General features: G+C 38.8%; 1 protein-coding gene across 2 annotated transcripts in view; it reads right to left on the bottom strand.

Annotated features, from left to right (window-relative positions):
- Positions 1-16,407, bottom strand: part of Vwa8 (von Willebrand factor A domain containing 8) — a 320,343-nt gene that overhangs the window by 267,006 nt on the left and 36,930 nt on the right. The window contains exons 3-4 of one of the 2 annotated variants that reach the window (XM_057786174.1): positions 11,374-11,504; positions 7,595-7,705 (exon numbers count right to left, since the gene is read on the bottom strand). In XM_057786174.1, coding sequence (XP_057642157.1) covers positions 7,595-7,705; positions 11,374-11,504 — 242 coding nt within the window. The remainder of the gene's footprint in view (positions 1-7,594; positions 7,706-11,373; positions 11,505-16,407) is intronic. The other variant, XM_057786175.1, reaches the window with a different exon arrangement.

The raw sequence follows: 16,407 nt of genomic DNA on the forward strand, positions 1-16,407 counted from the left end.
CCTTCACTTCCTTCTAATGCGGTTAAAAATAAATGTGATAACCCCCAGAATACAGCAAGTTGTTAAGAACAATCAGTGATCCAGTGACACACCTTTAATCCCAACACTTGGGAGGCAGAGGCAGTCGACTTTCTGTGAAGTCAAGGCCAACGTGAGTTATAAGACAGCCAGAGTTACTTACAGTGAGATCCTGTCTTGGGGAAGAAAAAAAAAACACCATCCAGTGGATACTAATCAACAACATTTTAAGGAAGGAAGGACTCCCTCCTGTCTTGTTATTTATAAGAACATGGATAGAACTAGAAATCACTGAATTAAATAATGCAAACACAGAAGGCAAGTTCTACATGATCTTACTTTCAAAAGGAATCTACAAACTTTAACTACAAACTTCCCAAGAGAGCAGGGAAAAACAGGGAGAGCAGGGGAGGGTCAGCAGGTACTGGGTTGTGCTGGAAAGGACCTCGGTTTGGGTGTGCTACTCACAGCAGGGTGACAATGGATGATGGTGTACTGTTTCAGTAAGCTGGTGGAACACACTCTGAATGTCTCACCACGGGGATTCTGTTTGTCCTCATCCTGTACACCTCATGGATCTATTTCAGAGTCTAGAAACAGCCTGAAAACCTAATATTAATATCTGCTTATGAAAAAATGTCCCCCTTTTGCCAAAAAAAAAAAAAAAAAAAGATAGCTGGACAAGGTCAGGGCTAGTCTGTAACAGGAAGACCTTAGCACAGTTTCAGTCTGCACAGGCATGAAATCTATGACCCCATCAGGGAAGCTAAATGACCTATTTTTACAAATACAGAGCACATTTCATTTTGCCTTGATTATAATATCTGACCCAAATAAACATTAAATAGATAATTATATGGCACTGACATTCAGTTATTAATATAAAAATTAAAGCCAAGTTTATTTTCTTTTTTAAAAAAATAGCTATTTTATAATTATGAATAGCAGCATGTGGCCAGTGCGGTCATCAATGGTCACCATCATTACTTTTGGGGGGAAGCAATAGAATCAATACTCCCTCTGCTATCAGCCAATTCTATGACCCTAGCCATGGAAGCCTGTTATCTCATCTGCAGACAAGCAAGTCATCTGCCCCCAAGGAAGTTTTGAAGATTAAAACACCAAGCACGAGAGGATCCTCCAGTAAATGCCTCCTCATTCATCTCCCTTTATATTTTAAAATTTAATTTCACAAACCTTCCAAACAGTTCATAGTATAGGCAGGAAAGAGTTGGTCTCAGTATGAGAGTGACACAATTAGGAGCCACGGCCTGAGCTCTGGCTGCCAGAGAGGCCAAAATAAAAAGACAGATTTTCCCAACTGGGATAATTGTAGCACAAAAATGGTCTGGTAAAAGTGCCAGGACCTGGCCACTCTTCATAACCTTGTTTCCACACAGAGATGCTTTCCAAATCCCAAATATTTCTCTCATGAATGAGCTTCCAGAATACAGTAACCTTGTCAGTTCAGTAAGCAGGTGTGGAAATGGCTCCAGAATCCAGAGATGGAGCCTATGTTTCCTTGTCTGCTCCCAGTCAATGAAAGGCACTTAGACAAGATAAACTCCCACTGTCTCATCGATGGCATGATGCTGTTCAACTATATATTAAAAGTTGCTTTTATGACCTGTAACATGATGTGATTTTGGTTTTTTTTTTAAGTCTTGGAGTATTTTTTTTTCTATTAACAATGTTGATCAAAAATAATCTAAAATAGATGAGAATATGTAAATGTTTACTTTCCCTGTGCTTCACACTAGCATGTACTATATACATTACTGAACTTCACACTAACATGTACTATATACATTACTGAACTTCACACTAGTATGTACTATATACATTACTGAACTTCACACTAACATGTACTATATACATTACTGAACTTCACATTATCACATCAAAGAAATGACAAGATTATAATGAGTGCCTAACCTAGAAATCATTTGATTTTGTGTTTCTCCTCCCCAAACTATTTGGGGGTTAAAGATCTATCTCCTCTTGGTCAGGGTAAATATATGTTTAATTATTTGTACTATAGATAATCATATTTCCTTGTACTTGAGTACATTTTAAACCTGACTTAAAAGTCTTTTTCCCCAGGTGTTTTTTTTTTTTTTTTTTTTTGGAGTCCATGTCACAATCACAATATTAATGACAACATCAGCAGGTTCAGAAGAAAACTTTGGTAAGATTACAACAATAATTATTGGAGAATTTGTATTTTGATTTTTAGGTGAGTTTACCATCTAGGGCAAATGAAAGTTAAAGTGTGAGAAAAATATTGATCATGGTCTCATTATTTCTTGACAGATATCAAAGTAATCCAAGTATGTTATCATATTTCACTCTGAGCAATTTTTTTTAAAGGCTTACAAACTGCACTGCAAAAGATTCCTGTAAAATAATAAAAGGAGCTTTGTAGCAACTAGGTAACTAGAGCAAGCTTTGACAATGACGCCTGTGGCGGAGTCCAGCATCTTCCTGAGGAGCCCTGGCTTCCTTTGTGAAAACCACTCTCCTTTTCCAATGACTGAGAGCTTAGAGAAGTAATAACCAGAGAATTCTAAAAATCACACCCTACATAAAAACCAAAAATGCAAATTAAAGCCTATCAATTTGGCAAAGTATACAGAGACACCAATGATGTTATGACTCCACAAGGCAGTGATCTTATGAGGCAATAGGGTAGCGTTTAGAGCATCAGTGGGGTACCCATCCTAGAAAGCAAACTGGCCATGAATAGTGAGGCTCTTTAAAAAGTCTCACTCTGCCCATTTCAAATCGTACTCCTAGGACCCACATCTAAATCCCCATCAGATCATAATGAGATCTAAATATAATATTCAACAAGTATTATTTGTAATATTGAAAAGCCACAAAATTTAATGGTTGGCAGTATGAGAGGGCACACAGAACAGAACATTATATAACAGCATTACTATTTGGTGAACTGAACTATTGTATAGACATTTAAATGACATATTTCAAAGAAATACCTACTGTCTCCTGATTTAAAAAGATACCATGTGTAAAAGGAATGATGAAATTTTACATATGGTATTCCATTTTTGTTAAGTTTATTCATTATTATATAATAAATACATATGCTTATGGACAGAAAACTATACAAAGTACTCATGTTTGTAAAGAACATAACAAGTAATTTAAAATTCTTAGTATAACATGGACATCACAACATGTTAGCCACACTGAAAACCACAAATGTTCTCCCACTACTCATGGAAAGCTACAGGCATTATTTCATCTGTTGATCAGTCTAGGTTATGGGCATTACTTGGTGGTGATTAAAGCTTCTTTCTTTACAGCTGGACATCAAATTCAATGTTTAAGAAGAGGGAGGGGAGACAGAGGGAGGGAGTGGAAGAAGAGGAGGGGGATGAACTGTGGTCAGGATGTAAATAAATGAATACATTTAATTAATTTAAAAAATGCCTATTCAAAGTTAGGCATTAAACGAGAAGAAAATTTTGAACTTTTCTGAGCACCTTTATTCATTTTATCTTCTTTTTCATGTGTTTATATATGCTGATTTTTCCTCAGCTCAGTTTTATTGAAATCATATTAAATAAAATGTTAATTCTATAAAAAAGAGAATATTAAGGAAATAAAAGGACTTTGGATCTTATAACGTGACTAGGTGGCAATCAATTAGCAGCTTTGTCTATCTAGAATTCAAATGGAAATTATACCTTGTGATAATTCAAAAGAGACATTTTTAAAAAATCAATATTTGGATAGAGAAACAGCTCAGTTAAGAGCTTGTTGTGATTCCAGAGGCTCTGGGCTCAGCTCCCAGTACACACTCACTCAACCACTTGTAACTCCAGCTCCTGAAGACTGACGCCCTCTCTGATCTCTGTGGGTCACAGACAGGTGGCATACACATATGCACATATGCATAAAATAAAGGTAAGTTTTTCTTAAGGATCAACCACTTGTTCACAGGAAAGTCAATCTTCTTAGTCGTGCCTTTTTTCTTTTCAATTTACTTAAAAATGTGCCAGGTTTGATCATTTAATGGCAAAATATCTACCCTCAGAGATGAATATATTGTAATAGGAAAACCAGACAATAAATGTGGAAGACAAGGCAAGTTCACATGTTGATGCCATGTTAGGCTGTGTTACAGAGTTTAGATTTTATTTATTTTATTATGAAACCATCGCATGCCTTTAAGCAAGGACATGCTAACTAGCAGAGAATAAATTTAATTTTGTTTAAACCTCAAAAGAGTCTGAGGCAGTTGGGAGAAAGAGTCAATATGCCTACATGCCTATATTCAGTCACAGGCTCTGCAGGTGTCAGTGTGCTTCAGAATGCTAAGAACCAGTGAGCATCATGCATGAGCTTCATCAAGAAAATAGGGAGTACAAAATACACCATACATTTATATAGTTCTTCAAACATTTTATATACTATAGCAGCTGTGAAATACGCATCATTTGAAAATACACCATACATTTATATAGTTCTTCAAACATTTTATATACTATAGCAGCTGTGAAATACACATCATTTGAAAATACATTTTTTTAGAATGGCAGAAAGTTTCATGAAAATAATTTACATTTTGGACTGGAGAGATGGCTCAGCCATTAGGAACACAGGTTACTCTTCCAGAGGTTCAGTGTTTGATTCCCAGCACCCACAGCGCTCAAGTGCAACTCCACCCCAGGGGCTCTGATGCACTCATTTGGCCTTTGTGGACACAGGCAAAACAAAACACCCATGAATATAAAATAAAATAAAATTTATAAAGAAAATACATCTTCCAATGATTATGCATCAATAAAACAACTGTTAAGGATTTGTTTAATTTTATTTTATATGTACAAATAATTTGTCTACTAGAAGGACTGTGACCTCATGCATTGCTGGAGCTCTCAGTGGCCAGAAGAGAGTGTCAGATCTCCTGGGACTGGATTCAGAGATAACTGTGAACCCCTTAACATGTGGGGGCTCAGAATTGGACCTCTGGAAGAGCAGCCAGTGCTCTTAACCACTAAACCATCTCTCCAATCCCCCAAAAACACAATTTTTAAAAGACAACTAAAATTCACCAACAAAAAAATCTTCATCTCATCAAAAAAAATTTACTTATGTAAAATAATTCCATTTCTGAAAAGTCAAAGTTTTAAGCCACTTCACTTACTGTTCCAGGAAAACTGGAGCCTGGCTGATGGACTGGGGCACCACAAGCAAGTCTTTGAAGGCTCTACTCCAGGCCCCGGCTAGAGCCCACTCTCTCTTCCTGCTTTCTGATCTCTCAGCACACAAATAGTCTCTGGTGCCCACTCCCACTGTGACCTCCCTGCCAGGCTTGACTGAAAACACTCGGAAACCGTGAAGTGGAGAACCCTCCTTCCTTAGCATTGCTGTCGTGTATTTTGGTCACAGAGACACAAAAGAAACAAACATCTTATTTCACTCCAGATTTCTAATCTCACATCTATAACTGCTTCTTGTGCAGCCTTCTGGAAGATTTCAATGTGCACAAGAGAACAGATGTGTTTCTTCTGCCACGAATGTCTTTCTGATTCTTTCCACTCATACGCTGGACTTCTTACTAGGTGAAACTAGTGACCTACCCCATGTTGGGCGCACACACATGTGCACTACAACTTGAACCCAGGCCCTTGTACCTGCTAGGCAACTACTTTATCCTGAAGCTACGCCCAGCCTCCTTTCACTCTTTTTTGTTTTGTTTTGTTTTTTGTTTTTTGTTTTTTCGAGACAGGGTTTCTCTGTGGTTTTGGAGCCTGTCCTGGAACTAGCTCTTGTAGACCAGGCTGGTCTCGAACTCACAGAGATCCGCCTGCCTCTGCCTCCCGAGTGCTGGGATTAAAGGCGTGCGCCACCACCGCCCGTCCTTTCACTCTTTTTAAAGGCTACACTGGTTTATTTAATGGTTACCATGGTTTACAGTGGTTTATTTCATTATCCTCTTCAATGTGCATCATTACTGTTTTCGATTAGTTTTCCGATTTTGAACACACTACAGCTAATATTGCTGAGCTTTGTTCTTTGTGAACACATTTGTGTAGGAGGCACAGAGATTTCTGTGCTCCCAGACACATGCTAGGGGAGCCTGCAGTGTTAGCACACAGAGTTGTTCCTTCAAGAAAAGGAACACAAAACAGTTTTCTGCCCAGAAAGCTGCAGCAGACGGGCCTTCTAGCTTGGTGACCTCTGTTCAATCTGTGTGGCTTGGAGACCTTCCAGCACCGGACCCCCCTCCAGACCGTTCTTGTAAACTTGTTTTTCTCATCAGTCTGTAGAACCTAGCTTTATCAACAGTGCCACATGTCCTTTACCAGGAGTTTGGATGCAATTATGTCTGAGCAGTATTTAGCTTACTTTGCTCCTCGGAGATTTAGGTATGCTTCGCTGGGCATGCAGGATTGAGTTAGTCATTACAAGAACAGTTTTCACTAGACTGTGCCTTGTTTAAATAAATAAGACTCAGGGTCAGACTTCCAAAGTCTGAACCAGCAGTGGCTACTGGGCCTTCTTGCCTCCCACAGTCTGTCTCTGCTGCCGTGGAGATCAGAGATCCCTCGCACATTTAGGAGAAAAAGAATGGTGGAGGTGTAACTGTTGAATCCAAACACGTGCGCAGTGTCTTCTGTCTTGAGAGAGGGTGTTGATGATGCACAACCGCACCGGCTTCCGCTGCCTCCAGCGGCAAAGCTGCTGACTCACCTCCCTTACTAACAATGGACATCGGTGAGTTCCTTACAGTTAGATTTTTTTGTTTTTGTTTTTAAAATATTTATTTAGTTTTATTTTATGTGCATTGGAATGAAAGTGTCATATCCTCTGGAACTGGACAGGTATAAGCTGCCATGTGGGTGCTGGGAATTGAACCCAGGTCCTCTGGAAGAGCAACCAGGTGCTCTTAACCACTGGGCCATCCCTCCAGCCCTAAAGTTAGATATTTTATGTTTTAACTTGTTGTATTTGCAAATAAGGGAGCCAAGTACATCCCCATGAACTCAATGGATACTTCAAATATTTCCTGTATAATTAGATTATTTATAGTTTTTATCCTATATTCTATGCGGCACTTGAAAGAACATTTAATAGTTTATGCAATGTTTTAAGAAAGAAATATGTTTCCTTGTAACATTCATAGAATATTTTAGTTGATTATCAACACCTAAGAAACACCCAACAAAATGCTGTAATTCCTGGAAGTATTTCGTTTTCTGTGCTTTAACCCACATCTCTCTAAGTCAACTTTAGATTGAAAATACTTATGCTAATATGCTAGGGTAGCTCCTATGTTAATAAGTTAGAAGCAGCAACTGAAAACGAAGAAATCCTGATCTTTAGTTGACCCCTGAGCACCAGCCACCTCATCCAAGCTCTCCTTTAGATCTAGATGAAGACATTCCTAAGAACAAGAACATCAAACCCTAAATCAAACCTGTGGAGAAAGAATAACAACATCGATCTTTCACTGATACATGAGACTCTCTCTTTCCACTTTACAAGTCAATTTCACAGAACCCTGGAGCAGTCAGTCATGGGCTGGCGGGTAAGAGCTTACCTGGTCTATGTAAAAAGCCGTGCCAGCTCGGATCTCCCGGCGCTGTTTGAGGTCAGTTTCAGTGGTGTCTCTCGACAGGGCAATGTATTCCACCTCTCGTTTGGTCAGTTCCTGTAGAACACAGAGCAAAATTATTCCAGAGCTAAAAATCAAACTATCATCCTACAATTTAGACTATTCAACAAAGTCACTGCCTAGAGAAGAGCATTATAACTATAATTATTAATTGAAAATATTTTGAGTCTTTGAAAATTTTCAATAAATTGGATACCAAAATATACAAATGCCAGATATAATGGGGCTTGTCTTTAATCTCAGCACTTGAGAGGCAGAGGCAGGTGGATCTCTGTGAATTCAAGGCCAGCCTGGTCTACATAGCAAGTTCCAGGCTAGCCAGGGCTACATAGGAGACAATGTCTCAAAACTTCCCCTCAAAAAAAAAAAAAACTACACACTTGCACACACATTACATACAAGCATACATACTTCACATAAATATGAAGCATACATATACACATACATATGTACACATATATAAACACATTTGCTCAAAGACATTGCATGCACACACAAATGCAAACACTGTGCTCACACACATGTACACACACATCCTTAGAGCTTCATTTTTACTGTACTCCATTTTACTACTTAAGTAACAAGAATCAAAATTGAATCCTGCAAACCTAAATTTATCCTGTTGAATTCTTTTTCAAATATCATGAATAATTATTGGGCAATTTTCTTACAAGTCATAACAAATCTTGTAAGTAATATTTAACTTCTTTAAAGTGTGGTTACAATTCATTTAATCCATTGACCAAGGTTTGGCAACTGAATACAAAATTATTGTTCAATACCTTACCAAGTGTGAAACAAAGACTAGACACCAACAGCTGAAGCAGATGGAAAAGAGCAAGAGGAAGAGAAGGAAGAGGAAGCTAAAGCAAAGGGAGAGAAGAAAAAACTATCTAGTCCCCCAAAACATTATGTGATTAAGGGGGGTGGAAAGACATCTAGAATATACCATCTCAGAGCAGTTTACCTACTTGGAAAACAATTTTGTCGTAACCTAACAGCTGGATGCATTACCCTTGCTTTTACAATGATGAATTAGGAACAGTGACACTCTCCAATCAAATAAAGGGTATAATAAACTTTTACTAATCAAAGAAATTAATTTACTTAAGGATAAAGGGAAAAGCTGACAGATCATGTCATTACTGGAGAAGGAGCTTTTCACACAATGGGACTGTTTCCTTGCAACTTATCCCTGTTACATTAATGAACAATACTTTATTGTCATTCAGTTCTTTTAAATTTCTTTGTTCCAGATTGCCACAGTTTCAAGTTTAACAAAAAAGAGACAAACGTTTAAAATAGAGAAGATGCATAATCATAAAGATATAATAATATCAAATATTTTCCTATTCTAGAATACAGTAATTCTCTCCTTTTAGCAGATACTCACTTCCTGCTTCCAGAACACATCACTAATAACATCATGTCTACTTCTTTAAATGACTTAGCATAACTCCCTCCCTAAAACCCTTTCATTTACAATGATTAGCAAAACTCTCTCTCTCTCTGTGTGTGTGTGTGTGTGTGTGTGTGTGTGTGTGTAGACTTGCCAGGCTAACCTAGAACTTTGATTCTCCTGCCTCTGCCTTTTAAGTGCTGGGATAAAAGGTGTGCACCATCATGACCAGCACCTCTCATTATCAAAGAGCACCACAGTTTAATCTTGAACTACTAACCTCAGTCTTGATGGCCTCCTTCATCAGCCAACCACCAGGCACTACCAGGCACTACTTCACGAAAAAAGGAGGGAACACGCTCTCATACTGTGCCAGAAGAGGCAGCAGAAGGCAGCTGAATCGTTTTAAATGATCTATACTCTTCTTTAACATCACAGACGAGTAACAAATTGTCTATCAATTTTTATTAGCTTCAGCAAGCTTGCTCCCAAAATGTTATCCACTCAGGACATTAAGACTCTTACATCCGGTGACAACAGTATTCACTGAAGTTTGCAAGGTGGCAGGGCAATATTGAGTTGTCATATATGTTTGGCTACTTCAGATCTATTTTACCACTTGAAATTTGGGGGTAGCAGTCATGTGACTTCACACTTGTAGTCTTACACTGCATTGTTAAACCAAATCCCTATGATATCTTAGCCCCTCTCATTCCACAATTCTAAGAATTTCAAAGCCAGGACAAAAACAAAATCTCAATGACATATCATAGTCTTTGACATGAGTGGGGGAAAGTACCTCATTCTTAGACAAGACACTTTTGCCTTGTGTGATCAGGAGAATGCTACAGGGTCGGACACACCTCACAAACTGACTCTGGGCAATGATAAAAGAAATGAAAGTTATAGGCCAGTGGGGGTTCTGTGTCTGATTTGTCTATTTCACTTTTCTTCTTCCTGGCTCATAAACATTATGAAGTTCTAAAGTAAATTTGGGGCTGGAGAGAGGGCTCAGCAGTTAAGAGAGTTCTGTGTTCGTACATAAGACTGGAGTTTCACAACCCCCTATAACTCCAGCTCCAGGAGACCTGATGCATCCTCTAGTCATGGGGAGCATTCACATGTGTGTCCATGCACACACATCACACACACACACACACACACAAATTTTAAATAAAAGATAAACTAAATGTGCCACTGAGATAAAGCATATAAAACAGATTTCAACAACAAAGAAATCAATTCTTCAATTATAAATAACACAAGGGAGTTTTAACAAGAGGGGTTTTTACATTCTAAAAAGACATGCAAAACACAACTTCATCTGAGGTGAATCATTCTTGCCTAAATCAGGAGAACAATGCCTATTAATACTGACAGGATAACAGAAAGGCCTTTAAATGTTCCTTTTGGCATTGAGATCTAAAGATTTCAATTCACTTAACAGTTTTCAAAGAACTAGCATTATACAAGAGAACAGTGTCAAAGAGGTGAAATGGCGGCTCAAGTCTAACTCCATCATTTCCTAGCTAAAGACTGAGTGAAGACTGAGTGGATCAGCCAATCTTTGTTCATTTGTTTTCTCACCTGTAAAAGCAGTATGTAGCCATGGCATTAAAAATGTCCTACACCTTGGGTCCCCTCTAAAAACCACACAACTTCAAAAGCTCAAAGGAACTGCTTCGTCTTTTAAGTTGTGAGCCTGTGATAAGGAAATATTCCCTGAGTAACACAGGAGAAAGAGCTGTAGTGTTGGGTTTTACAGCCTCAGGGCTGCTGATTCTATCTGCTCACTACTCACTGCCTTGGTTTAGATTTCTTTTCTTCTGAAAGTGGAAGGCTTTCTAGTTACAGAACCAGAAAAAAAAGTGTGTGTGTGTACATACATACATCTATATCTATGCAAGCTACTATATATATGTATATACATCATATATATATTCAAGCTACTATCTATATGTACATACATCCATATATATCTATGCAAGCTACTATCTATATGTACATACATCCATATATCTATCCATATATCTATGCAAGCTACTATCTATATGTAGATACATCCATATATCTATCAAGCTACTATCTATATGTAGATACATCCATATATCTATCAAGCTACTGTTCTGAAAAGTCAATGCACAAGGGCTTCCCAAGTAACTTCTGCTGAGCTCTTTATGAGCTAGTCATTGCTTGATCCTAGCGCAGCTAATTCTGCTACATTTATAAATTCTCCACTTTCATTTATTTTCTATCCTTTATCAAAGCTAAGACCCTTAGAAAGTGACAAGAATTAATTGCTCACCAAGTATTGCATGGCAACAGAGCGCCGAAGAGGCCCAGGAGGTCCTATGAGAAAGATATCTTGCCCCAACAGATCCTTCTGCATTATCCATCTCAGATGCTGGACTATGGACTGAGCTGGAGATTCTGAAACTTTGAGGAAAATAAAGAAATGAAATTCAAATTTATCTATAATAGTTTTACTATATAATTATATAAATCCCCAAATAACATAGCCTATGTATTTAAAATATGCATTTGGAAGAAAAGAAAGGAGGGAAGGAGGGAGGGAGGGAGGGGGGGGAGGGAGGGAGGGAGGAAATGCTGGCAAAATTTCAGTTTCATATTAAAGTTATTATCAATGCTAAAACAGAAAAAATATCAAATAGACATCAAAGGATCATATGTCCTACATTTCAGACAAGATCGGGCACGTTCAGGGAGGTATGGCCGTAGACTATCCTACATTTCAAAGCACATGAGAACACTGGTAAAATCATCTATAGGTGTCCTTAAAGGAATGAAAGTGCTCTTTATGGATGAGTAAGGAACTAGTATCATTATTTTATCAGTTTCAAAGCCTAACCTTTTTATTCCAAAGGGAGATACGGCCAAATAATTCCAGACAAATAATGATCGTTACAGACACAAAAAGCTAGAGTCTGTTCAAATCTAAAGTAGCACTGGTTGGAAGACAGGCAAAGGAATCTATAATTCAAGTCCACTCTCTACACCATCTGGTGCATGCACATTTCCTAAGAAGATGTCAGCACATGTCTACTCACAATAGATAGGGCATCAATAACAAACCAAAAGAATAATTCTGTCCAAGTCCAGTTTGGTGAGCTAAAGAGTCTATTGACTTTACTTACTAGAGGATGGGTGTGTGAAGTTACTTACAGGAATGTGAGTGGCCCCACAACACCAGAAACTCCTACTAAACATGAATAATGACTTCCTCCCTGATTTACAGAGAGCTCCACCCCCACACACTGTTAACCTCTATCCTCTCTACACTCCACATCATCTGGTAGAATTATACACATACAGGAGAGGAAAACAGAGGGCTGGCTGACATCTCAGGAGAGGGGCTAACGCCCTTCCTGCCTCCTCCTCCTATGAGAGAATGTCGTCAGGCGGCAGTGTGGGGATGGTCACTTGTGGATCGTCACGGATGCTCTAAGTGGTTAGTGGCTTTATGCTCAGGACAGCAACCACAGCCCCATTCTTTTGGGAATAAGATGGCCGCAAACAAAGTGGTTCCAGTCTATTAATTAAGTAAATCATCAACATGTTCAACTTTTACCTAAGCATTTTCTAAAATTATTAAATTGATATAATTAGTTTGTTTGTTCACAGGTAATCACACAATAAGCCAGTGGGTTCATCACTAAATACACAAGGAAAAAAAATCTTGCTCTTGTACTTCTAGAAAAGGTTAAATGCTGTGGGGCACACCTTTGATCCCAGCAGTAGGGAGGCAGAGGCAGGAGGATCCCTGTGAGCTTCAGGTAAGCCAGTGCTACATAATGAAACCCCGTAAGAAAAAAAAGAAAGAAAAGTAGAAAACCTATAGCAGCAGTGCTCCAAACAACACAGAAGACAGAGAGTGGCTAAAATACACATACTAGTTAACTGTGTAACAACAGAAACTATCACAAAAGGTTGAGGATCCTTAACAGGAAAAGAAATGCTCCACAACGTGAAACTTTATTAGTGCCCAAAGTCACACCACAGTGGAAAATTCCACACTCAAGCTCATGTAACAAGTTACTGTCAAAATGCAAAGGCGCTAAAAATATTGCTTGAAACTATCTTCAAACTGTATGTATATGGAATCTATCAAACATAAATGGCCTTCATGCTTGGACCTGGGCCCCAGCACCAAAGGGGGCTTATTATAATACAAGCAGATAATAAAAAAAATATGTGAAATTCATTTAATGGTTATTTTCAACAAGACGCCAAACCTCTAAAGATATGTAATCAAGTGAAAAATAATCACATTCACAGTATTGATAAAGCTCAATGTATTAGCAAACCATTTCTTTAGAAATACATACATATATAATAAAATGATGCTCAAGAAAGCAAAAACCAAGTAAATGATATTATTCAAGATAACTGAGTCTCTACGAATAGGGAATGCAATGGATCAGCTAGTCTTGGGAATAGCTTAATAGCATTGGTGACATTCTAGCTCTCTATTAATTTAGTTTGTTCTTTGCCAATTCCATACAGGAATGTGGTACACTCTGGCTCTCGCCTCCCAAACCTCATGCATCTTCCTCTTCATATTCCCATTCCAGCCAATGACCATCCTCCCTACAGGTCCCTTTCCCATGTTCATGTCATGTTTTGTTTTGTTCAATGAACCAATGAATTCAACTGAAGCCACACATTTGAGTATAGGTATGGAACTATTCAATTCAGCCAATAAATATTCCCCATCTCCCAGATTTCTTCAGTAGCCAATAGTTCAGCAGGGAAGGCATAATGGCTATTCTTAGTTATCAACTTGAGTACATATGGAATTAACTAAGACCCAAAACTGGGGCACAACTATGAAAGATTTTTGCTTAATTTGAAGTGGGAAGACCTACCTCTATCTAGATCTCTGAGGTAGGAAGACACACATTTAATACAGATCTTGAGGAGTGCACACACATCTTTAAAGCAGACCTTTTAAACTGGAAAAACCCACCTCTAATCTGGGCCATCCCTTCTGCTGGAAGCTGATACAAGGACATGGAAGAGGAAGCTTTTGCTCTTTGCCCACGCCTCACTAGCAAGTCCATTCCTTCACTGCCATTAGAGTCTACTTCGGGATTACAGTCTATACTGAAGACCAGCTGAGAAATCCAGCCTCCTGGACTGAGTAACTACAAGATTCTTGGACTTTCTGTTCATAGCCAGCCATCGTTGAACTAACTGAACCACAGACTATATGTCGTTCTCGAAAATTCTCTTTCTCTATATATTGAGAGATTCATTCTATAAGTTCTGTAACTCTAGAGAACCATCACTAATACTGAAAGGTAGGCACCCTACAAGTTCCTCACAATTCATGACTATTTATTATCCAAAATAGTCCATCCTGCCCAGGAGACCAACGGCACTCTTAAGACTAGGACTCTCGTCACCTCATCTGTTCCTGACATTTATTAGGCACATCTTCTCAGAGACCATGTTTCCTACTTTATTTTTTTCCCTAATAATAGACTTTCTCCCAATAACAGGGCTTAATGTGGGAGCTCACACGTGTGTATCCCCGGCACCTGAGAGGTGAGGCAGAAGGAAGGTAAAGAGTACAAAACTAGGCTGGCCTCCTTGGTTAATTCCATGCCGGTTAATTCCGGCCAGCAGGAGTGAGGGCAGCATCATCAGTGTCAAGAATCGCTAGAGTCCAAGGGCAAGTGAAGGTGTTGCTGAGATTGCCAGTTGCCTCTATGATCCTCAACACACAAGCATCATGCTGACGTGAAAGATATGCCCACAAGTGCTTATAGGAGTATATGCAAATTCCCAGGGCCCCATTTTCTGGGGTATGAAACTGCTAAAATAGATAACCAATAACGACTGTAATTCATTTCTTGCCTAACATGTGTCAAATAAAAACACAAATGATTTTCTCCATTGTATCTCATTTAGATCTCACAGCAGGCCTAGGTGGCAGAGGCCATATTATGTAAGACAGATTTGAGCCACATCATCTGAGTTCAAATCCCAATTCTGATATTTATTAGTTGTGTAACCTTAATCAACTCATTTAAGCTCCCAGTGTCATTTCCCTGACTATTTAATAAATACAATTATACTTAGAGTTGTGAGAATTATATTAAGCACACAGATCAAGGGTTTATAAAGTAAATGAATGCTATGCAAGCTCTCACTCCCATTTTGTAAAGAGAAAACCACCATTTGAGAGGGGCACCATTTGTGTAAGGTTGACTAACATTGGAGTAGCACCATTTGTGTAAGGTTGACTAACGCTGGAGAGGAGCGCCATTTGTGTAAGATTGACTAACACTGGAGAGGAGCGCCATTTGTGTAAGGTTGACTAACGCTGGAGAGGAGCAGCATTTGTGTAAGGTTGACTAACGCTGGAGAGGAGCGCCATTTGTGTAAGGTTGACTAACACTGGAGGAGTGCCATTTGTGTAAGGTTGATGAAAAAGAGCTAATTAGACTTAAGTTGTTCAAGTCCAAAGCTTGCATTTCAGATTTCACATCTCACATACCCCATCCCACAGAAGCCTTTATTCTTTATTCTCTCTCTCTCTCTCTCTCTCTCTCTCTCTCTCTCTGTGTGTGTGTGTATGTGTGTGTGTGCACACACCTGTGAGCATATGTGCCACAGCATACTTGTGGAAGTCAGAGGACAGCTTGCATGAGGGAATTTCTCCTTCCACTGGGTTCTGAGATTCAAACTCAGGTTGCCCAGCTCAGCAGTGAGCATTTTTACCTACTGAGCCATCTTACCAGCTCTCTACAAAAGCTTTTTGACACCTTCAACATCAAGACTTTCCCTACCACAGGTTTACATCAAATTTAGCATTCGCATTAAATGCTGTCCTGCCCATTAGTCCTGTTTCTATTATTTTTATGACATTAATGATATGTTTCATCCTTTATTAGAATTTGGAAGTCACTGTTATTTCTGTACATTATATTTCCATAAAATCCCCACTCTCCCTGTTCGTATTTTTAGTGCAGCACATTCTTAAAAGCACTTCCACCTTTAATTGGCTGGGGAGCTGCATTACTCTATAGAAGGCAAGCATTATGCGGTTCTGTGTGATGCCTGTGGTGTATTTCACATTAACGCTTCAACCAGCAGTATTTTTAGGACAGCCTCAAGAAAACATGAGTCATACTTAAAAGCATGCCAGAAATAGAACAAGATTTAAGACTGCACATTACGAACATCTGCAAAATAAACTGCCAAACTGCCATGCATAACATAATATAAACAGGTCCTGTGCATGAGAGAAACCCCTAGCTTTGACTTCAGGCACAAGATACCACTACCTTCCGGGAATCCACTAAGAATAGCC

Source organism: Chionomys nivalis, chromosome 12, assembly GCF_950005125.1.
Source record: "Chionomys nivalis chromosome 12, mChiNiv1.1, whole genome shotgun sequence".
Lineage (NCBI taxonomy): Eukaryota > Metazoa > Chordata > Mammalia > Rodentia > Cricetidae > Chionomys > Chionomys nivalis.